This window comes from Castor canadensis, chromosome 13 (genome assembly GCF_047511655.1).
Source record: "Castor canadensis chromosome 13, mCasCan1.hap1v2, whole genome shotgun sequence".
In the NCBI taxonomy this organism is placed as follows: Eukaryota; Metazoa; Chordata; class Mammalia; order Rodentia; family Castoridae; genus Castor; species Castor canadensis.
In genome coordinates, this window is record NC_133398.1 from 6,296,436 (window position 1) to 6,320,521 (window position 24,086).

Genomic DNA, 24,086 nt, shown 5'->3' on the forward strand with positions numbered 1-24,086 from the left:
ACCTGGGCCCCCCGTATCTGATTGGCCACCGGCAGGAAGCTAGTTCCCAGGCATTCGCCCAGATTGGTCTCCTCGAAAGCAGGGACCAAGCTACAGTGCCTCCCGCCCTTGCTTGGGGCTTGGTGCCAGGGCAGGCTGACATGCCAGCAAACAAAGCCTGATGTGTCACAGAGAAGTATAAACGCCATCTGTCAACAGGGAGTTAAGGCACGATAATCTAAACACGGCCCTAGAGACTGTTTCCTTCAGCTCATAAATATACAACACACGAAACCCTCTCCCAGAGGCGACAGCAGGGCTGGCCCACGTCCACAGCCTGCCTCGGAGATGCTGCTCCCACACCTTCCTCTTCCCAGGGCCACAGGCACTGGGACCCCATGTTGTCATGCCCCAGCTATTTTTTCAGCACTGGTTATACGCTGGTGGCCAAGAGAGGTGCTAGCGACTCAGTGGCAAATGCCTCCAGGAGACCCAGCCCTCAGGGAGCTCACAGCCTAGTGACATTAAATAATCACACAAGCATAAAATGACAATTATGTAAAACAGCACAGGGAGCTGGGAGAGGGTAAGAAACTGAATTCGATCTCGACAGGAAATTGATGAGGGCCTCCCTGGGAAGGTGGATTTCAGCAAAGGATGAAGGATAAGAAGAAACCGGGGGAAGGTTGCTGGAAGAACAAAAAGCACCAGCAAAGGCCCCGTGGTGGGAAGAGCCAGCAGAGGCCAGTGAGGCTATGAGTAGCTAGCAAGGGGGAAGCACTGGCCGTGAGATCAGAAACTGAAAAAGGTCTGAACATGAGGCAGGGGACAACAGGCAGACACCTGCAGATCAGATTTGCTATAGGTAGGAGGGTGCAGTGACACTGGAAGCAACTCATAAGGCTCAAAAAAAACGATCTGACCCCATAGGCTGACAAATCCAAGTCTGTGCAGTGACTCTGTGACAGCAGCTTGAGCTCAGCCAAGGTTGGAGAATTTACCCCATGGGAACGGGTGTCCTTGTTTTTGCCAGAGATGGGTAGTCATGGTGCATTTACCAGCACAGCCTGGGAGGAGATCTGTGCCCCTGCAGGGAAGGCCCTGAGCCTGGAGGGAGCCTGGAGGGGAGGCTGGCTAGGAAGCAAGACAGGAGGCAGACACCTGGAGAGTACCACCTCATGCCACAGAGCCAAGCAAGCCCTTTCCTGCCAGGTCCTCAACAACACAGCCATTCCTTTCCACCTACCTCGGGTCCCCAGACTCTAGGGAAAATCAGAAGAAACCCCACACCCACGTTTTCTCCTTTGTTCATCACTTCCACCTGGCTGGCCTGGTGCAGCCCAGCTCAGGGCACTGCTCCAAGCCTTACCTCTTTACCTGCAAAATGGTTTGCTCAGAAACCCTGCCTTTGGGGTGGCTGGGACAGCTAATGGAATGACATCATACTGCCTTTGTACACAGCATCCCTCACAGACCCGGGCTGAGCACTCGCCGCTGCTGACTGCTATTCACCTCCAGGTAAAGCCATCTGGACATGACGGCTGGGCAATGTCCTCACCAAACCTGGATGACAGACTTACCTCTGTTACTTGCTGCTTGTCCAGATGAAACACCTGTCCAGAGCTGGTGGAGGCAATCTCTTCATAGGCCAGGTAACCAGGATGGGAGCGGTCACCACAGTCCCCCGTCAGCACAAAGACCACCTGGAAGATGGACATGCAGCCTGGCTCGTGGCTTCCCTGGCCGCCTATTGCGGGGGTGGGCAGGCAGAGCCACGACCAGAATGGAGTAGCCTGGGGTGAGCCCTGGTCTCTCTCCGAGCTCAGATGCTCACGTCAGGATGGGGAGTAATGAGAATGTCCATCTCTAGGAGATCAGGAACTGACACAAAGCAAGTGCACACGAGGGCCCAGGAATATAGCAGGTGCTCAATTAATTATTAGGGCTGGCAGAGTGGCTCAAGCCGTGCAGCGCCTGCCTAGCAAGCATGAGGCCCTGTATTCAAACCCCAGTGCAGCCAAAAAAGTTAAATTAAATTAAAAATAAATAGGATTAATCTATGACAAAAAAGGGCATAGAAGATGGTTCATCCTGGAATAGCCCAGGAGGCTGTAATTAGAAAAACGTCGAAGAACATGAGGGTGTTCTAGACAAGAGAGCAGAGAAGCCATTCCCGCCCTCACGGTTGTCCCCAAGAGCACCGAAGAGCCGGCCCTCTCCCCTCCCCAGCTCTCGCTGCCAAAGTCCCAATGTGTCTACAGAACCCTGAGACAATGGAAAGGACAATGGAACCACAAAAAACAGCAAGACTTGCAACCCAAGGCCCAGAGCGTGAGACACACTTGGAATTCACCAGACCTTCTGCATAAGGAGTGTGGCCATGGCTGGACCCAGGGCTGGGGAGGGAAACCTGGCTCTGCTCTCCAGGTGGGACTCAGGACTGCTGAGTTGGAGACACCTGTGTCCTCAGGACCCCTACATGGCTGCCACTGCAGCCTCCAAGGGGTCCTACTCACCTGTGACTGCTTGAGCTGCAGCAGCTGCAGGAGCTCGTCCTTCTTGTGATAGTCCTTGGCGCGGGCATCAGAGAAGACGTAGATGAAGGAGCCGGGGTTGGCAACCTCCACGGCAGCCTTGATGGCCCCCACACTCATCTCTGGGCAGTCGCCACCTCCCTGGAGGGTGGGGACACATGAGCAGCTGCTGTCCACCTCCTCCAGCAGGACCTATCCAGAGATGCCTCCGAAACCAGCTGGAGTTGGTGCCTTGGTGCCCCCTGCCCACGGGCCGGCTATGGTCCCAGCCACTCCCTCCCAGGGACACAATGTGCCATCTGCCCCACTATAACTTTAGATAAGCAGCATCATTTAGTCGCTCACCCAGGCAAGAGACACACCGTCCCACCCTGTGGGATCTGGTGTGGGGAGACGCTACACCAGTAAGGCTCATATGAGAGTTTAATTACCATCGTGACAAGTGCTACAAGTGAGGTGGGGATGGGAGCCACAGCAACAGCCAGGTGACAGCCCCAAGCAGCCCCATGACAGCCCGAGGCTTATGGACAAAGGCGCAGGCTGGTGGGGAAGCAAGAGGAAAGCCTTCAAAGCCGCCTGTCCTGGTATGGATCCCACAAAAGACGCTCGACCCTCCCTGCCAAGGGGGCACATGGGAGCTCTCTGCAGGGTGGGGGCCCGTGTCTCCCCCAGGGGGACACATTCAGCCCACAGCAGCAGGATTTGCATGGAGTGACTTCTCAGTAGCGATTCTTTCTGATCCATTTGTCCACCCCACAAGGACTTACTGGGCCCTCTGTGGTGCTGGGGCCTTGAGCTACACTGACCCCAGAGGTCCCTGCCCTTAAGCAACCAGTGGTCTCAGTGGGCAGGGAAAGGACAGATGTTCAGTTGGCAGAAGAGCCCAGGAGGCCATGGAGCACGTGATCCAATCTTGGGCCCAATTCTGGGGGTCTGAATTGAGCTGTACTTCATCCTCCCCTTCTACCGCACACATCCTCACCTGGGGTCAACACCTGTTCCTTCTGCCCTCATTCATTTACTTAGTAATGAGTACCTACTCTGTGCCATGCACAAGGGTTCTGAGAGGTACCTAGCACACTGAACAAGGAAAGGAATCCCATAAATACAGCTCCCCCCAAGCGGGTATGCAGGCCACTGACAGATCTGAGAGCCAGATCATGGTGGTGGGGGGCCGTGGAGGTGGGAGGAAGGAAGGTCTCTGCAATGCAGTGGAAAAAACAAAATGGGCGTCCAGGGACGGGGGCAGCTCACCTGCACGTAGAGTTCTCTCAGCTCCCTTTGGAACACCGCTGGGTCGGCGGTGAGGGTCACTGGGCCAATATCTGTAAGAAAGAGAGAGGCCCAGATGAGCGGGGTCTGGACCACAGCCCCAAGCTCCAGGGGAGCACAGAGATGAAGCCGAGGGCAAGCCCAGACCCCCAACAGCAGTCTCAACCTTTTGTGACCAAAACTCCCCTAACAGCCCCCACCACTCCCACTCCCAGTGCAAAAGGAATTCTGGGAACACAGGAAACAGAGAAACCATGATTCATTCTGGTTCACACAGCAAGCACCCCACACCAACTGATCAGTGAGAGCAGAGCCTTCCAGAAACTCCACCTTCCAAAAGAGCCGCAAGGAAAAGCCCACAGATCCAACACAATGCTGGTGTGAATGCAAAGCATTCAGCCACTTCGGAAGACAATGGAAGTTTCTACAAAGCCAAACGTGCATCTACCATGGGGTCCAGACATTCTACTGATAGAAGAGAAAGGAAAACATCACAAAAGCCTGTGCTCAAACATTTATAGCAGTCGTATTCAAGCAAACCAGAAACGAGTCGTATGTTCATCAACCGGCAAATGGCAAACGTACTACATATACACAGTAGTTCTGCTCGTCTGCAGAAAGTGCACGCCAAGACGCCCCTTGTGTCCACGGTTCCAAACCCTGCATCTGCTATGGGTGTTTCTATACAGACATACCTATGATAAAGGGTACTTTATAAATTAGACCCAGTAAGTAATAAAATTACCAGCATCAGTATTCTTTTCGTTGGGTCATTATTAAATAAAATAAGGGTTCCTTGAACACAAACAATATGATTCCAAGGCAGTCAATCTTGATCAATAACTAAGTCAATTGATTACCAAGACAGCTACTAAGTGACTGACAGGCAGGTAGCATATACAGGGTGGATACGGTGCACAAAGAGATATCAGCCTGAGCTGGATGAAAGGGGGGTGGGAGAGGAGATGGTACAAGACTTCATCACACTACTCAGGATGGTGTGTAACTTAAAACTTATTGTTTATTTCTGTAATTTTCCATTTAATATGTTTAGATCCTGGTCAACTGTGGTAACTGAAATTGTGAAAAGTAAAACTGCACATAAGGACGGGGAGACTGTAATCAGGTTCTGCTCAGCAACGAAACAGAAGAAACAACCAACCCACAACCACCTCTATGAACCTCACATACACAAAGCTGTGCAAAAGAAGCCAGAATAGAGGGGCACATACTATATGGCTCCATTTACAGGAAGCTCCGAACCGTCAAAATGAATCTAAGTTCAAAAAAAAAAAAAACAACAGAAGAGAGCTCTCTTGCAGGATGGGAGCTCTTGAGTCATAAGAAGGGGAGAGGAACAAGCTGAGGGGACAGAAATGTTCTGTGTGTGATGGAGCATGTGTTCCCGAATGTATCGTCTGTCTCAAGTGCATATCTGAGATCAGTGCATTTCGGTGTATGTAAATTTCTCTGATAAAATAAAAGACAGAAATGATGACCACTGAGGGGTGCAGTGAGAGGAGGTATAGATAAAGCAAGAATGGTGTGGTGATGCTAGGTGACGGCATATGGGGATTCAGTTCACTCTTCTTCCTTTGTGTACATTTGAAATATTCCAAAACAAAGGATTTTTTAAATGACAGAACAGAAAGTCACCAGCAACCCATAAGACAGCATTCTCAGAGCATAGAGACAAGGCTGGAATTCTACCCAGCTGTCCACCATGGAGGTTTAACAAGGTTGGGTGACATCAGATTTCTTGAGTCCTTGGCTGAACTCTAATAATGGATTATTTTTAGTTCAGGAATTCCAAATTCCAGTCACCCTATAAAACATCCATACTTGTCAACTAAGCAGCAGATCTCAGTCCTTAGAAAAGAAAAGCCTGTGGTATCACCCAGCATACACCCACAATCACCAAGGGCAACCTAGACCCCAGCTTTTCTTGGCTCCCTGCCTGCACCCCCCAGCCTGCTCTGGTCTCCCCCACCACCTTCTTTCTCCAAACTCACCATAATGAACTCATCTTTAACAGAGCTGTGAAGGCCTCAGCCTTTGCCCTCAGACAGACCTGACTGGACTCCTGCTACGGGGCCTCTTAGAGCTCAGCTCACAGACTCAAGCCTCAGTTTCCCCATCTGCAAAATGAGGCATACAAGAATAGCATCTCTCCTGGTCAAGACTCAGCACTGTAAGCATTCAGTGAAGCCAGGCAGGCAAACCCCTGACACGGGGTGTAGCCAGAGCAGGTGCCCAGCAAAGGGGAGCAGTGCTACTCTAAGCACATGTCTGGCCGTGTATCCTCAAGGGCCCAGATGCAGGAAGCCAAGGACAGGCTGACTAGACTGTGAGGTCCTCAAATTCTAGTTCAGTAAGAGCAATACTTCTGCTCAATGTTGGTTATTCTCTTACTAGGAATAATCTAACATAACATATACTTATGCATACATATATACATGTATACATATACATACATGTATACAGAGACATAGATATACATAAACATACATACACATTTGCTAAATACTTAGTAAGTACCAGGCTGAGTACTGAAGTGGTTTCTGCATATTAGCTCACTAAATCGTCCCTGACACCTGGGAGATCCAAGTCTTACCCACAGTTTACAGGCAGAACATGGAAGCCCAGAGAGGCCAAGAAACTTGTCCAATGACTCATAGCCAGGAAGTGGCAGAGTCTGGCAGAGTCCAGGTCTGGACCATTTCAGAAACTAAGCTCTCCTTGACTACTGCTCCCCAGAAACTGAACACAGAAAACCCTGACATGCAGAAAATAGAAGGGAGAGTAGCATTACCTGTAATTCTACGTACACATTTCATTTTGTATACATCCTTTGAAATATGTATTCACATATATGCACAAAGATGCCTTACAAAATACATACTGTAGCAGGAAGTTTTTATTGAGGGACAAATAACATGCTATTTTTAGCCTGGTTTATTTCACTGCACATCGTGTGAGCAGTTTTCCCAGCATCATTTTAATAGCTGTGAAGTATTTCCTTTATCTAAATGTCTAATAACGGCCTTACCCAACCCCATCCTGTTGGTCTCCAACTCTTATGACGAGAAGCACCATTAGCACAAGTTTGTGTCGCCAGCAGGCAGGCACTTCACTTGTTTCCTAAGGTGACATTCCCATCAACTGGGCCAATGGCAAAGGCATTTGTGAAGACTTTGCATTCAGAGTCCGTGACCTTGTGTGTCTCCCCAGACTTTCCTGTCTCTCACCTGCCCCACCCTTGTGTGTGGTCTTGCTCACATCACCCCTGGTGACCACCCTCTGGCTTCAGACCAGGTGAAAGTCCTGCAGTGTGCACTTCTGACTCCAGTCTGTCCACTGCATCGTGACCTATCAGCGATGTCCTCCAAGCTCTGTGCTTCCCAGGGCTGGGCCAGTGCTCACCTAGCCACCTTCTCCCTGTTCCCAGCCAGGCTGTGATGGATGCAATGGGATGGGCCACCTTCATCCTGTGTTCTGTGCTGTGCACTTGGAGTGGGGGGCGGAGACTGCTCTCTTTCACAACGGGCAGTAGAGTAGAAGGGTGTTGATTTTTTCTCATGGTTCTACTTAGCAAGATAAATTGTTGGCCACCTCTTGCAGTTCCCTCTGTTGGTTTTCTTTTGCTTTTCTTTCAGATTTTTTTTGGGGGGGAAGGTACTGGAGCTTGAACTCAGGGTCTCATGCTTGCTAGGCAGGCGCTCTACCACTTGAGCCACTCTGCAAGTCTTCAGTTTTGTTTTGTTTTTTTAATTCAATTTATTAGAATGAGAAACCTATATAGCTGGGTAGCCCTGTGGTGGAAGGTGAGGCTTGGCCTTCGATCACCCAGGTCGTTCTGCGAGATTACATCCCCTGGGAGAGGGGAAGGTGTTCCTGGGAGACCAGGACCTTCAGAAGGCGTGGGCATCCCATAGCAGCTACCTCCGCGTAACCTCCTGGTACCTCAATGAGCAACTGGAGCGACACTATCAATGCTAGCAAGCCATACTGTTTGAGCAGCTCCTGTTCAGCTACTCTCACTGACCTTTCTGTCTGGTGCCCAACAATGCCAGGCACACAGTGGGCACCCAGCACCTGCCGCTGAGCACAGCTCCCATCATGCAGAGAAACAGATCCACACATGGCAGGAAAGCAGCTGTGGCTATTGGGCGTAGAAGAAGCTGGTCATGCCAGGTAGGGTGGACAGAGAGACAAAGGTGCCTGTGACCCATCTGGAGATAGTAGTCTGGCAAGGACGGGAGATAAGAGCTTTCACATGTCCACTGGATTTACACACACGCACACACACTCTATGAATTTCTTCCTGCAGGCACTGGGAGCTGCTTCCAGCCAGTCCCTTACTCCCAGGGCAAGACCAGATCCCAAAGATGCCAGGAAGGACTGGGTGTGAGAGGTCTTCCCACCACCTGCCCTCACTGTTGGTCTGCTACCCGGCTCCAGGCAGCAAGATGGAGATGGATGCCACCCTGCTGTCAGTGGCTCCATTTGTCATCCCTGGGACCTGCCACGCCATATGGCTCACAACCAAAGCTCCCGAGGACAGAGGCTCTGGCACGGGGGCCATTTCAAGACCTGTCTTCCAACAGGATGCAGAGTGAGGGCAGAGACAGTGCAGGGTCGGGTAGAGCACTGGCTTGTCCCTCTCGGAAGTTGATCCAGGGGAAGAATTACTTGAGCCCCCTTCCTTGCCTCTCTCTCTCTTTCTCTCTCTCTCTCCCTCTCTCGGGCACTTTTGGGTTTGAACTCAGGACAGGTGCTCTACCACTTATCCAATGTTCAAATCCACATTTGCTCATAAATGCAACAACGTGCGAACTCTACTACCATCCCCCATTTTCATGATGAGAAAGTTTAGGCCCAAGGAACGACAACCAGGGAGCCATAGAGAGGGAACCCAAATCTGGGTCAGGGTGACCCAAGATCTAAGCTGTCAACCACGCATGCGTCTGGGGACTCTCAGAACTCCCTCCCCATTCCTCATTCCTGCTCATGATTGAAGGCGGGCACTTGCCAAACAGCTGAGCAGATGTAGCATGCAGCTCCTTAAAGTGGGGTCCCCCCAGCCACAGGGACGATTAAGTCTGTGACCTTGGCTCCACTCAGGCACCCTGCAGCATGTGAGCCCCAGACGCCTGGCCCCAAACCATCTCTCCAGGCACAGCTCTTCTTGGACACGTGAGGGAAATGCGTGGCGGGTGGCCCAGTCCCTTGCCTGGCCTCCAGGGTTCCAGGCGAGACAGTCAAGGCTGCAGGCAGCCATCAGAGTCCAGTCTCAGAGATCTCACATTGAAGACTCCACCCAGGGTCTGCCATCCCTGCCCCCTTCTCCCTCAAAGTAGGGCTTGAATCCTGGAGTCAACCTTGGACACACACACACCCTTCCTCCAGCCACAGCAACCCAGGCAGGTCCCACACTCGCCACCACCATGGGTGAATCACCCACCCTCTCTGGGACTCAGTTGTCCCATCTGTAAAAGGCAGGGGCTGGAGAGAACGACCTCTAGCCTATGAGACCTCAGACCTTTCCTGAGCCTGTCTGAGCAAAGGACTTCTGGGAAGAAACCCCCAGAGGACAGACATGATGGAAGGAGAACCAAGTGGGCAGGCAGCTTTATCCAAACAGCCAAAATGGCCCCAGCACCTGCCTCTGCCCCCTCCTAGATGTCCAGGAGTCCAGAAGCCAAATAACCTTGGAGCCTCCTCTCCAGAGGAGAGCCTCTTTTCCTGAACACCCATCAGACTCTGGTTCTGCCTGGGCATCCCCTTCAGCTTAACCCACTGACATCCAATCAAGAAGCTGTTCTGAGCCACACTCCTGCCAGCTTCAGAGCCATCGTTTCTGCTATTCCCTATGCTCAAGGTGCTGTTCCCTGTCCTGTCTGACCCTTGTCCACCCACCTGGCTCTTCTTCTTCAACTCAGGAGCATCAGGTAGGGATAACCACACTGTGATGAGGTGCCCGTGAACTTGGCTGTTTGCTGTGGCCTTTCTGGCTGAACTGAAGGTGCTATGGCAGGCTGGCACCCTGCCTGGCCAAGGTAATTCCACCAAAATCATGAGTTGGTTAAGAGGACAATGGGTATACCTCGGATTCCTGGGGATCAGCCTGGCTTATGCCACAAAAGCTGATCCCACCCCCCACCAGCCCCCAGATCCACTTCATCTTTACTCCATGGACCCCCCTCCCAAACACCCAGGGCTCTCTCCTGGCCTCCCTCTCCCACAAAGGCCCAGGCCTGGAAAGCCCTTTGACCAGGCGCTGTCTGGCCCAGCCAGGCTGCTTGAGGCCAGCTGTCATGACATGGTCCAGGCTGGTCCCTGAGGCTGACAGATACACTCATTATTCACTTCCCAAGTAAGTGATTCTATGTCAGCTCACACCTCACAGGCGCTCTGACCTCCAGCCTGCAAAGAGAGGGCACTCGGAGCCTGGCTGAGGGGCAGGACCAATCATGTCTATTTCATGATGACCGGCTGGTGAATAGCAAAGTCCCTTGGGTGACAGTGAGGAAAACATACACACAGTGTCCGGAGTACACAGTCAGAGCCCAAGCTGTCTCAGCTCCTGGGCAGTTCTGTGGACCAAACACAGATGTTCAACCCTCCTGCATTCTTATGCCTGGCCAAATAAATTGCCTCTTCCCTTAGGAAAGATGGCAGGGCACCTCCAGGGGAAACTCGAGAATATTCTAAACTGGTCAAGAATCAGACATGCAAATTAAAGCAGGACACCATTTCCCATGGATGACATTAGCAGAAAGTCCTTTTAGCACTCGTTGAAAAGAGAACCTTGTCTCCTGATGCTGTCAAGGATGGGATAACATCTCCTGCTTTGTCTGCAGGACAGCAAAATGGTGACGTCAATGAAGATGGAAAGTGCTCGTGCACTTTGAAAGAGCGATTTCATTTCCGGGAATCTGTCCTTGAGAAATATTTAAGATAGGTGTGCCATAATGACTCCAAAAGCAGCCTGTTGCCTCATCAGTAAAAGCAAGGGCTTTTTTTTTTTTCTACTGACATGGAAAGATAGCCACGAGAGTGGGGGAAATGTTACAAAAATATTGCAAAGCATTCTATGTATCATAATTGCAAAAATTAAGTGTGTATATGTATATGAGTGAACACACACACGCACACACCACAGGCCGGGGAGGACACCACCATGTTAAAAGTGTTTGCACCTCTTCAGGGTTGTATTATTGCATATTAATAAAATGCAGAAACGTATTAATTTTGCTTTTCTTTTTGATGCTGGTAATAGAGCCCAGGACCCCATGCAAAGCAAGCATGAGCTCTACTGGCTAAGCCCAAATTTCGTAATTTTTGTAGGAAACAGACTTAGCATGCTTACGGCCCTGGGTTCCATGGGGCTTGGTCCAGTCAGACATAAGCATATATACTGAAATCAAATGTAAAATTCCTAAGCAAGATTCTGGCAACTAGTTGGACATCTATGCTGGTGTACACCTGTAATCCCAGCCTTCAGGAGGTGTGGGCAGGAACAACACCAGTTCGAGACCAGCCTGGGCTACTTACGTAGCAAGTAAGTAAGTACTTGGGGCAGGGCAGCAGCTCCATCAACAGCCAGGCCAGCCTGAGCGAGTCGCTGGCTGACGGTGGCCACCACCACCATAGCTCATCTGCGATGTTGGCCACTGGGTCCACACAAGGCCACTGACAGCAAGGCTGGAGCCACATGCCAGTCCCTGGACGACCTGTCTGTGCCTTTGCACCACTGTATCATCCCCAATGGCCTGCACGATCTCTTGTCCACCTTCATCAGGCAGCTGACGACCAAGGTGAAGCTATTGGAAGGTGACAACTCCTTCCACAGCTGCCCCTCCCCACCACCACCTTAAGGCTGTCAGAGAAGCTGGCTGCAGCAGGCAGGCTCTGGAGAGTTCCAGATGCTGCAGAAAGACTTGTCGCCATACCACACAGAGTCCCAGCTCCCCACCCTGCAGCCTTCCTACCAGAATGGCCCTGCCTGCTCAGACCTCGCCCCAATCCACAGGCTACAGCTCTGTAGGACAGAACCCAAGGCTGTTGTGCAAGCCATGAAGGTCCTAGAGGTGCAGGAGAACCTGGACTGGCAGCTCCAGGGCAGCTGTGAGGAGGACCTGAGTGAGAAGATCCAAGAGACGTGCAATGTGGTCTGGAGGAAGTAGAGATGCCACCAGCTCCAAGCCCTCCATCCAGCAGCACTTGCCTTTGTAGAGCCATTCTTCTGTGGATGCGGACTGACCTGCCTGTGGTCCCAGACCTAGCCCCTGTCCTTCTCTGTGGTTAATTGTACGTAGGACACAGCCTGTCATGGCTGCTATGGTGTGACATTGATGGCCAGGCCTCCATCTTCTGCCTCCCACACCAGCAAACCATGAAGGTGAGAAGCTACTGCCTGGTCCCTCTGGCAGAGCCACCTGGACAGCCTTGTTCCCTCTGGGCCCCGGGTTCCATTAGGAAGAGGCTGAAAGCTGCTTCTAGGATGACATACCCAGGGACTGTGTTCAGCTCTCAATCAAGGGCACCCCATCAAGCCTTCTACCTCCCACTGCCCCTCTTTGAACAGAGGCCGCTAGGGCCTGAATTCTAATATGGGGGCACCCTTTTTGCCCCCGTGCTGTGGCCAGTACTGTGACTTATTAAGTACTGAGTCCCCTGTGTCATGAAAAAGGGAACTCACTTTGTCCATGGCTGGCTGGAGGCAGCTCTGGGTCCCCTGCTGTCTGGGGAGTTGCTGTCCAGCCACCCTGTGCTAGCTGCTACTTGTCTTTAGTGTCCTTCAGCCTCTAGCCCCCAGATACACCCCTTTCATGAAATCTCCCTCCCTGTTCCAGGCTGAGCCCTGTTTCATGCCCCTCCTGCCAGACTCCTGCCAATTTGTGCTTACAGTAACATGGGAAGGTCTTGGAGAATGGCTGGGCTGAGCTGCACATCGCCCTCTGGATAGGCAGAACTGGGCCATGGCTGGGTCTCTGGTCAGCTGTGGCCTCCCCCAGGCTGGCTGCACCCTGGGTCACTAAAGACAGAACTTCAGGGTCTGCCTGTGACAAGAGTCTTGTTCTCCTTGGGAAGGAAGGAATCTGACCTGGTTCTGGCTTTCATTTGCTCTGTGACTTTCAGCAAGTCACTCAGCCTCTCTGTGCCCCTGATAGAAAAATGAGGTCTCCCGAGGCTCCTTTTAGCCTTACACACCATTTGAGGCCACCCAGCTTTAGATGGCCTCTGTCCTTATTCAGAGCTTGGGAGCCAATGGGGGCAGAACTGTTAGAGTGGTGGTGGAGAGGTGGCTCGGTCTTTGGGCCTCAGTGTCCTCAGCTATAAAATGGGCAGCATCAGGTCCTCCTTACAGAGTCTGGGGATCAAATGAGACCTTCCGTGCAAATGGTCATGAAACTGTAAAGTGTGGTAGGGAAGTGAGGAAAATGAGGCCCAGAGGTGAGTGATTCGATGGCACATAACAAGTAAGGTCTCAACACGGGTGACAGGGCTGGCTCCCCTCACACTGTCACCAGCCCCTGCCACCATTCTCTTCCAGTCAGGTCCTCCCTCCATCAGCTACCTTCTCTTCCAGCAGTACTTAGTGCTTCACACAGCAAGCACCTGAAGAGCTCAGAGGGGTCGTGTCCTTGTGTCGGGCAGGTCTCGTTCAGGCCCATGTGAAGGCCAGGGATCGGGAAGGGAGGGGTATATGGCTACCCAGTTCCTCTCTCCAGCCAGGACCTCTACCCCGGCCTCTCGGGGAAAGGCCTAGGGAGGACTACGAGGGGCTGCAGGGGACAAGCGTGCGGCTCCTGCTGTGGACGTTACCTGGTGGTGAGCTTCCTGTCTCCCCACCTGCTGGTCACGGCACAGGTCACTCCTGTGAGTGGGCAGCTGGGAGGGCGAGGCATGGGCTCCTTCTGGGTCAGAAGCCTGGGAGCTGTAGCATCCCTGGGTGTGAAGGCCCCCATTGGGCGGGAGGCAGGTTTGGGATCCCTGGTTGGTCATGTTTGTTTTGGCTACCACTGAAATAAGCAATAAGTCAGGGCTCCTGGTACCTGCAGACCAGCTAAGAAAGAACCTTCTCCTCTGAGGAGAGTGGCCCCGTCCCAGTGCTGCAGAGGCATCCAGAGATCTGACGGGCACTTCTAGGGGGCCGTCCTGCCTGCCACACAAGTGGCATCAGCTGAGCCCCTGAGCCAACAGTGCTGGGATGACTCTCCAGGACAGGGCTGTGTCTGTCACAGACACATCTCAAATACAGCAGCTGGCAAGAATTAGCAGCATCCTGGAGTCCAGGTGCAGGTGACAGTTGCAGAGCCATGGGCTCCTGCAGCAGGGAGCCAGGGAGCCACAGCTCAGGGTGACACTGAGTGACCCTCCTCTGGAGCCTAAGCTCTGAAAGTCCCCAAGGGGCATAAGAGTGACCTTTCACAGGACTGATTCTAGATCTTGAAGCCCAAAGGGCCCCCTTGCACTGGCTCCAGCACCACTGTGACAGAGGCCACCCTTCTAGTCCCAGCCCAGGGGACCTTGCCTGGCCTGGAGTCAGAATCTGCTGAGCACATTTTTTAGAGTGGCACATTTTTATCTAGAAGCTACTAGCTACACACCAGTGTTTAAAGAGAAAAAAGTGACCTTTCATTCTTTTTTTTGGAAATTTGAGAGGAAACAAAATACATACCTAAGCACAAGGTGGCAGATGGTAACGGTGTGTATTTTTCATGCTGTGGGGAAGAACTTGTGCTGTTCGGTGGGAAGGGCCTGACCGTCTGGCTCCTGTCCTGGCCTGGAAGCTATGCTGTTTTCTGTAGGTGACCACAGTGAGACCCGCAGTCACCTGCTCCTGCCCCAGTTGCTCACAAAGCCGGGGTCTGAGGACTTCCGGCCTGTTTCTACCTCCTCTTTTGAACCACTTTGATTTATGAAGAGTTAAAAAACAGAACGTTTTGGTAGTATGGTAACAACATTGATTTGAACTATTTTAGTAAAAGGAGTAACAAAAAGATGGTGACAGTGTAGACGTTGAACTAGATAAATAAAGGCCTCTTTGCAGCCTCAAAAAAAAAAAAAAAAAAGATGTAGGCCCTGAGTTCAAACCCCAGTACCACCCCAAAAAAAGAAAAAACTCAGAAACAAGAATGACTATAGCCCCCACCATTCTTGACATTGTTCTTGAATTCTCTAGCTGATAAATGACAAAACACACTTAAGATAAGTCAAACATTTGACTGGAAAAAGAAGACAGTATTATAATTTGGACAGGCTATAGCTGTCCACCTAGAAAACCTAAGACATTACTAAAAAACCAGTTAGAAAAGAAAGTTCAGCAAGAAAGTTGGAAAGAAAAGAAATATATGAAGATGAATCACTTTGCAGCGTTCTAGCAATACTCATTTGCAGAAAATGTCATGGAAAAAACCATCCTGGTCAAAATGGTAACAAGAAACCAAAATATTTAGGAATTATCTTTAAAAGAAATGGGTGGAACGTATAAGAAAAAAAAAACTATAAATCTTTCCTAAAGGAAATAGGAAATGTGAACATGGAAGATACAGGCCTTCTGGGAACAAGTGAATTTTTTTTAATGAAAATTCTTCCCAAAGTCAAGATTTGACAAAATCACAGTAGGATTTGGGGGAAGGGGGTGAGCGTTTTCTGAATTTCATCTGAAAGAACTAATACTTAAGAATATGTTGAAGATGAAGAATAAGGAAGAAAAAGAAGGAGTCTCGAGGGCCAGCAGCACGCACAGGCCCTGGGTTCAGTCTCCAAGACAGAAAAGGAAGGAATGAGGGAGAGGGAGGGAAGGGGAGGGAGGAGGAGGGAGGAAGAATGAGGTGCTGGTTTAAATTACTACAGAAATGAACAGAGTTTGGAGGACCGAAGGCAAACGGATAGACAGGACCTAGTTGAGGCTGTGCCCTTGGCTGTGGGTGAGCAATTCTGAAACTGTACCTATGTGCAGTGGAACTGAACGGATGGCGCCCAGTGGGAGCCAGGGTATCACTGTTGGAATGGGAAGTTGGAGCTAAGCCACATATGTTTGGCCCATCATATATGGAAAGAGGTCCATGTGGTAATAATTTGGAATTGGAGACGTCAGTGTGAACTTGTGTTTAGCTTGACAGAGATAGGGATGGTCACATCCAGGAAGACCGATAGACAGAAGAGGCATGAACACAGGTGATGGCCACAACATAGCTCTCCTTGCTTGGTTACTAAGAAGGGTCTAGAAGCAATGATTTCCTCAGCACCACCAGAGACTGGCTACCAACAGTTCTCCAACAAAAGGGACCAGCACGCCTCGTAGAAATGACTAATTCTGGGACTGGGGCAGAAATTCACAAAGTGAGCATCCCATAGTTGCAGGGAGTAAGGAAGTGATCAAAATCTAACAGTAAATAAAAACAACTTTTAAAAGCCTCTAAATAGGCAACAATAAATAAGTGAGGAAGAAAAGACAACTCTCACAGACAGAAAAATTCCAAATCATTTGTGTAATTCCAAGCTGGGTGGGGTGGCTCACACCTATAATTCTAGCTAAGCTACCCAGGAGGCAGAGATTGGGAGGATCCAGCTTCAAAGACCCCCATCTCAATCAGTGGCTGGGCATAATGGGATCCAGTGGGGAAGCACAAACAGGAGAATCACAGTCCATAAAGTGAGACTCCATCTCAAAATAACCAAAGCAAAAAAGGCTGGAGGCATGGCTCAAAAAAAAGGGGGGAGACCAACACTACCTGTGACAGGTGACCACGTGGTAGATCAGGCTTAGCAGGCTGCCATACTGATATCATGTGTTTTTTAAATATGTGATGAGCCTGCACTGTACCTCTTTGGTCTTCCCCCAAAACACATGGCTAACTTAAGAACAAACCAGACAAAGCTCAACAGAGAAAAAAATACCTGACCATTACTCTAAAAAAACAATGTGTCATCAAAAAGAACCCACCAAGAGGAACCCAAGGAGACAGGACAACTAAATGCAGTGTGGTCCTGGATAGGGTCCTGGGACAGAAAAGGGGCATTAAAGAGAAACTAAGGAAATGTGAGTGAAGTATGCATAAGATTGGCTCAGTCACTGTGGTACAAGTGCCACGGTACTATAAGAAGTTCGTAACCGGAGGGGAAATGGGGGTCAGCTAGACCTTTCTGCTCTATCTTCACAATAACACCACAAATCTAAAACTGCTGCAAAATTAAAACTTTATGAAAATTTTTATAAGAAAAAATAAAGCCAGGTATGGTGTCTTGCTCTTGTAATCCCAGCACTGGGGAGGCTGAGGCAAGAAGCCAGCCAGAGCAACATAGCGAGGTCCTATCTCAAAAAGAAAAAGATAATAGAAAGCAGGATTCACTCTGTGGGTAGATATTATTATAAATACTAGTGATTAATGTAATGTGCTGCTGGCACAGAATTGTCATGCAACAGAAGAGAATGGAAAGCCTAGATCAATTCCTAGTAGATGAGGTAATCTGGGGAAAAGCCAGATCCAAATGGTGACAAAGAAGACCATCTGATAAAATGTACCTGCACGGTTCCAGGAGAAGTGTACTAGATTTCTTTTGTATATGCCTTCAACAATTTTTTTGATTTCAGGTGAAAGAATTAAATGCCAAGAGAGAAAACAAAACAAAAAATCCAGAACATCTATCTAATTGAGTTTATGATAGAAAAACTAAAAATCATTTTTCTAAATATGTAAACAAAGAAATCACAAAAGGGAAAAAAAATCACTAGATTTCTCTACATAAATATTTAAAGGAATCACAAGCAATATGAAAATGCCAATGACCAGGGAAAAATCAATTTCTCTCTCTCTCTCTCTCTCTCTCTCTCTCTCTCTCTCTCTTTCTCTCTCTCTCTCCTTCACACACATACATCTAATGAATACTTGAAACTGTATTTAGACTCAAAAGCAATTAAAACAAGATGATTTCCCATCTTTTGAATTAGGGCAAAAACATGTTTCCTAGTTCCTAGTGTTGGGGACAGCTCACTGCGAGGGCCCCTCAAATGCTTCTGGTGAAACATTCCAGAAAACAAGTCGAAGCGCTGCCACCCACCCCATGTGTTAAAAATGGCCTCAGAATTCCACTTGAGGAACTTCATCCTACAGAGAAGCCAATGGAAGTTGCTTCCATTGGGATCCTGTCTCCAAAACCAAAACAAACCAAAAAACACCAACCAAAAAGATGCAGACAAGATTGCAACACTTAACTAGAGAAAAACTGAAAATGATGGAAATTTCCAGCCAAATGAGTGGGTTAATAGATTCCTCACTTTTCTGCTCTGGGAACATGCCACTTTTGGCATTTAAAAACTTACAAAAACATTTCCAACTGCTGTATCTGCCCTGTGGATTCTGTTGGTGCTTGCTTTTGGAAAACCCTCCTAGCTAGCAGACCTGGGAGGCCTGTTAGCTACAACTCCTATTTCTCAAGTTCATCTTCCACCAAAGGAAATTCCTTTTGGTGATTCAAAAGCTGCAGCCAAGCCTAAACCCCAGCTCCAGTCCCTGCTCAGAAGGCAGCAGTGGCAGCTCCCCAGCCCATAGAAGGAAATGCAAGTGCTCCAAACGCTCCTAGCCTGGCCCCGCTGGATCTAGTCCTGCCCCCACCCCTCCCTGCTTCTCTCCTCCCTTTGCTGCTGAGGCTCACACACACACCTGTCCCTCACACCAGATTCTTCTCCAGCCATCACCAAGCCAAGCCTCTGCTAGGCAAGCAGTCAAAATCCAACAGTCATTCCGGTTCCATGCTAATCTTCTCTGTGTCGTTCCAATTTTAGTATATGTGCTGCCGAAGCGAGCACTCATTCCGGTTCCCTGTGCCCTCTGGTCATGCAGCTTCTCAGAGAGAGCCTTTCCTTGGTCCCCTCCCTTGAGGACCAACCAACAGCCAGGCACTGTCACTTTCTACTCCCCACCTGTCCTGTTCCCACCAGGCCACCCTACCACCTTTCATGCTGTGATCTTCCCTGGGCTCTACCCAATTTGAGGTCTCAATTGATACTGGAGTCCCCCTCCATGTGGAAACTGGGGGTTTGTAGGGAGGACGATTTGGGGAATCCAGGAGGAGGAGTGGGTTTTTTGTTTCAGGGAGGAAGGAATGATGGGCTGAGCCTCCAGACGGCTGGAGAGATGCATGCCAGCTCAGCCCCCCGAGAGGAGAGGAAGGAGGAGGGTGTCCCTCCCTGAAGTTGATGGCCAGAAAGGGGACAGCAAGGACAGCCCTCAGGAGCCCAATCCTGGGCTTCGGGGCACTTACTACATTTGTTCCAAAAGGCTGCATGCTGCCCTGCAGCTGGAACCAAGCGTTTCAGAGATAAACCCAGGTTATAAACCAAGAATGACATCACCCTGGCAGGTGGCCTTGGGGAAGTCTTACTGGTGTCCTAGTCCCAATTTCTCTAAAGGCGTGGTTTAGATGTATAAGCTCCTTCGGTGTGTTCCTAAAGTCAAAGAACAATCCAGAAAAGTGGGTGAGCACTGGGGAGAGAAAGGCTGAGCTGCGTCCCAGCTGAAGCCATGGGTCCAGTTCACACCCCACCTTCTCACAATGCCCCAACCTTGCTGCTCCTCACACCCCAAGGTGGCAGCTGTCCTTTTGGTGTTTCCAGAAATCCTTCTGGGCTTTGAACCACAGGGCCCCACAATGCCCAGAACTCCTGGAAGCAAAAGGGGCCTGCACACCCACGACGACAACACTTGGCCTGAACACTGCCTGGGAATTGTTCAAGTACCTGTAATGACGCTGCAATTAATAAATCACGTTCTTCTAAGAGGGTCCACTAACCTGCGTACCATCGGTTTTGTGTGTTTCCTCTGCACAAAAACACTGCACAAAAACACTTTACTCTGCAATTTTGCAAAGACTGGGGATGGGGAGGCTTTTTTTTTTTTTAAGCTACCCTCTGGATAGAGAGAGGCGATGATGGAGAGACAAGGGATAATACAGCACATAAAATCGAGGGGACGCAGGTGTTCAATGTACTGGCTTTCCCCATTTCATTGTTAAATTTGAAATTTTTCATTTTAAAAAAAAAAAAAAAGGTGGAGGGAAAGCAGTCCCGCTGTCAAGACTGGCTACTTGTCAAGAGCACTCCACAATGCTGTCCAAGGAAACTTCCAAGGTGGGGCCAAGTGCCGCGCCCCTAACCCTGAGCTGCAAGGCAGGGGGTTCTGGGACAGCTAGGGGCATCCTGCATGGAAGAAGGAGCTGAGATGGGGGACCCACAGTGAGAATTGGTAGGTGGAGCGCTGACCCGGTTGTCCAGGGCAGCCACTGCTTTCCTAAGGAAGGCAGGCAAAGGGCAAGTCGCTGTAGAGAGGGATGCTCCCCCTGTGAGTTCCTTGGTGGCCCCACGGCCTGCCTTTGGGGATGTCCTCGCCTCCAAAGCCCGGACTGGGAGTGAATTCTAAGAAAAACAAACTGCATGGGAGCAGGGCGCCTCATATCAACATCTCAGCGTGCTCTCACCTTTTCACAATCAGGGAATGCGAAGCTCAGGGAGGTGAGGTCCCTTGCTGGGGTCGCACAACTAGGAAGTAGCTGCGCAGCATTTGAACGTTGAGCCCCCCACCCCCAGTCCACCCCAACCCCACCACGCCCCCTCCCCTGGCTCTCTGCCGCTATCCCGACAGCACCACCAGGAAAGCACAGGAGAAGAAGGGAAGAAAGATGCCTCGAGGAGATAAGGGACGCTGCAATGGCTGCCCCAGGTAACCTGGGTCCCGGAAGAGTGATTGTGGCAGAGGCGCCCCCGCCCAGTCACCGGTCACCGCGTGCCCGCGGACCTACAGGTGCGCCCAGGGCGCAAAGGTGGCGCGCGTCAGGTGAGCGCGCGCAACGACTGGGCGCAGGGCGCGGGGCACGGGGCGGGTGGGAGCCCTCGCTACCTGGGTCGTGGAAGGGCACCAGCACGTAGTTGGCGATGGCCTGGCTGCGGCTGCTCAGGCTGCGCTCCAGAATGCGCGAGGCACCGTCGATCACCTGCATCAGGTCATCCCACATGGAGCCAGTAACATCGAAGACGAAGGCCAGGGTGGCGTCGCCCGTGGTGGGAGGCAGCGCGGTCCCGGGCGCGCCTGCCACCGCTGCTGCCGCGGAGACAGCCGCCAGCAGGCGCAGGAGCGGCGCCCCGGGAGTCATGCTGAGCGACGCGCAGGTCGCAGCGAGCGATGTCGCCCGGGTGCACCCTGCGGCCACGCAAAGCACGGTTGCAGCGCGCGGTGTCTCGGGCCGCGGCTGGTGCAGCTGGTGCGCGCGGGACAGGGGTGCGCAGTGGGGTCCCCCTACTGGGAGCCCGAGGCGGGTCCTAGAGCCCACCCCGTTCAGGGTCACGGCCCGCCTCCTCCGCTCCCCCCGCCGTGACTCAAATTTTCCCACCCCCGCTGCTAGCCAGTCCAGCCCCAAGGTTAGAGGAGGACGCGGGACAGGCGGCAGAAAGGAGGTGGGGCGGCGGCCGCGGGGGCTAGGGATGGGGATGCGCGGGACGCGCGGACACCTGCGACTCTGGCTGTCTCCACGCGCCCATGCGGGCCTCTCTGCGGGAGCGGGAGAGGGAGGAGCAACAGGGCAGCTGCCATCCCCACGCCTCCATCCCCACGCCTCGCCCAAGTCTGCCCTCACTCTGCAGCCTTCTACACACACACACACACACACACACACACACACACACACACACTCAGTTGACACTGAACTTCCAGTTATTTTAATTAATACTGATATCTTCAACAGCTCTATGCTCAGCACCCAGCGCGTGCTAAGAATTTAACAGGTATTATTTCCTTGACTGCTCACTGAAACCCCCAAGCGCGAGACACTAAACCCATTTTTACACATAAGGATCAGAGAAAGTAAAGTCATTTGCCAAGTGGTAAAGACAGGATCAGAAACCAGATGGAGAAAAACTCTGAAGCCTGGACTCTGCTACCTCCTCTGCGTGTTATGATGTTATAACAGGTCATCTGAGGACCCCAGGGAGTGGGGGTGGGGTAGAGCTAGGGCTCTAGCCACCTAGCTCACCAGCCTCATGGATTGCATGTTACGATTCAGTCATCCCCACCCTGACCATCTCCCTTTGCCCTCTGACTGGGTCAGGGTGCTCCCTCTGCCATCTGACTGATCAGGTTGCTCTCTGTGACATCCACCCACAGTTGTACATCTTTCTTTGCTCTCTCCATCTGTGCTATCCTGGTTTGTTTCTCTCCCCAACAGCCTGGTAGCCCCTTGGACCTTGGGGGCAGGGCTGTGTCTTGGTTCCCCTAGGATCAGCCTCCAGTTCCCAGCCTAGTCTCTGGTACTCACTAAAAATTGCTGGAATAAAAAACATACGTAAGCTTTTGTGGCTAGTCCTGATTTTGAGATTTCTGTGGGAGATCCTCAACCTTGGTCTTTCTTCTGCACACCATTGTCCCAGGGTAGGGATGGGTAGCCCCCTGGACACAGAGTCTATTGTTTTGCAGGGGGAGTTCTCCAGCACCTGCTCTGCAGAGCCCTCAGCCAGGAGGAAGGCCCTACTCCACCCTATCTGTCCTCCTTTCCCGTCAACCTCAGTTCACCCATCTGTGAGGCTGCTGTGGCCCCCTTGTCCTGCAACCCCCAGCCGCTTCTCTGAGCCCTGGTTCTCGCCCTGATCATGCCGTATAACCAGGGTCATGTCTGGAGGTCTGCCCCTCCCACGCCAACAATGAGCTCCATGACAACAGAGATCCAGTGGCAGGTGTCCAATGAAGGTACAGTACCTACAGGGCACAGCAGGCGTCAGAGAAGTTGGGTGGCTAGGTGTTTGGCCATGGGCAGAGGATGCAGCTCACCTCCTCAATGACTCAGGTCTAGACCAGGGCTGGGGTCCCAGGGAAATGGTCTCCTGTGGAGCTGTCTGTCTTGTGGGACACAACAGAAGCCAGATCCCCAGACCCAGTATGGGAGTGGAACTTACAACCAAGTTCAATAAGAAACTGAGTCACCTGCACTTGTGATCACTGGCTCTTTAAACCTCCCTGGGTAAAGGCCACTATTGCCCCCAGAGTCTGAGCAGGGCTGAGCCAGCTGTTGGAAAGAGAAGAGGCCCCAGCTGCAGGAAGGCAAAAGCAAACAGGAGCCAGGAACCAAATGGTGATAGTGCAGGCCTACAGCAGGAGACCCTAGACAAATGGGTCTTTTGGTTTTTCATTCCACAAACATTTGCTGTGCCTAAGCAGTGTGTCAGGCACTCTGCAAGGCCCCATTAGTGTGGGAAGGGGAGGGGGAGAGACAAAGATGCAGAAGAAGACACGCTCCTGCCCTGGGGAGAAGACACATGTAAACAAATAATTCTAACTCAATGAGATATGTGCTAATAGAGGGATTACCGAGAGCTCTGGGAGCCGGGAGGAAGGAGGGACTGAGCCTAACGGGTCAGAGGAGGCCACAGAGCCAGCCTGAGAAGGCCTCAAGAACAAAGGAAGGGCATTTGCCTAGCCAGAACAGCTTGTGCAAAGGCGGGAGGTGTGTCAGCAGGTCCAGTGTCGCTGGAGGGCGAGGGATGACAGAGGAGGATGAAGCAGATCAGGAAGGACCTTAAATACCTTGTGAACCTCTTGTGGGTTTTCCAACAGCACTAGGGAGCTATTGAAGAATGTAAATTCCAGAAGCAACCTGATCCAATCTATTTTCAGACAAGTCATAGCGGCCGAAGTTCAGAGGGTAGAACTTGCAGAGGCCAGGAAGCTATAAACCTTCTCCACAGACAGGGAATGGTGCCTCCAATGGCCCCAGCAAAGCAAGGTGCTTCTCCTTAGTCTGGTCACAAGGAGCAGACAGAGCCACAGATACAAGTTCTGAAATGAACTGGTGATCTTGAGAGACGTCTTCCTTCCTGGGACTTGGTTTCCCTATTTGTAGAATGACTTGAGGTGGATGAGAAACCTGAAAGATGCAGGCAGCCCTATCACCCTGGAGCCCCCACCAGGGTCCCTTGAAAATCTGGGAAAGAGGAGAGAAGGGTCCAATCTCATACTGGCTTCGTCCCAGTGCCATGGAAGAGAACCTTGGGTCACCCACCTGCCATTCCTCCTTCTGGCCAGATCCCACTGCTGGCCCAGGGTGGCCAGGGGCTGCTTCAAGCACAAGCTTCTTGGGTGCCCAGGACGTCCCAAGTGTGACCACGGTCATGAAACCAAAGTGAGCAGACCTGCACTTGCCAGAGAAGCCACAACTGAGTCTCAGCCACTAGTTCCCATCCTGCCACCTCCACTTCTCTGGGCCCCCTGGGAGCCTGCATTTTTAACTCAATAATCCACACGTTTT

At 51.3% G+C, this 24,086-nt stretch overlaps 1 protein-coding gene and 1 pseudogene across 3 annotated transcripts in view; both read right to left on the reverse strand.

The window, feature by feature from the left end:
* Hmcn2 (hemicentin 2) overlaps positions 1 to 21,046 on the reverse strand; it is a 141,161-nt gene extending 120,115 nt beyond the window's left edge. For all 3 annotated transcript variants that reach the window (XM_074052994.1, XM_074052993.1, XM_074052995.1), the window contains exons 1-4: positions 20,693 to 21,046; positions 3,768 to 3,838; positions 2,496 to 2,654; positions 1,560 to 1,682 (exon numbers count right to left, since the gene is read on the reverse strand). In XM_074052994.1, coding sequence (XP_073909095.1) covers positions 1,560 to 1,682; positions 2,496 to 2,654; positions 3,768 to 3,838; positions 20,693 to 20,945 — 606 coding nt within the window. In that variant the 5' untranslated portion in view covers positions 20,946 to 21,046. The remainder of the gene's footprint in view (positions 1 to 1,559; positions 1,683 to 2,495; positions 2,655 to 3,767; positions 3,839 to 20,692) is intronic.
* On the reverse strand, positions 18,548 to 18,606 carry LOC141415944 (U6 spliceosomal RNA; annotated as a pseudogene).
* Positions 21,047 to 24,086: the final 3,040 nt, after the last annotated feature.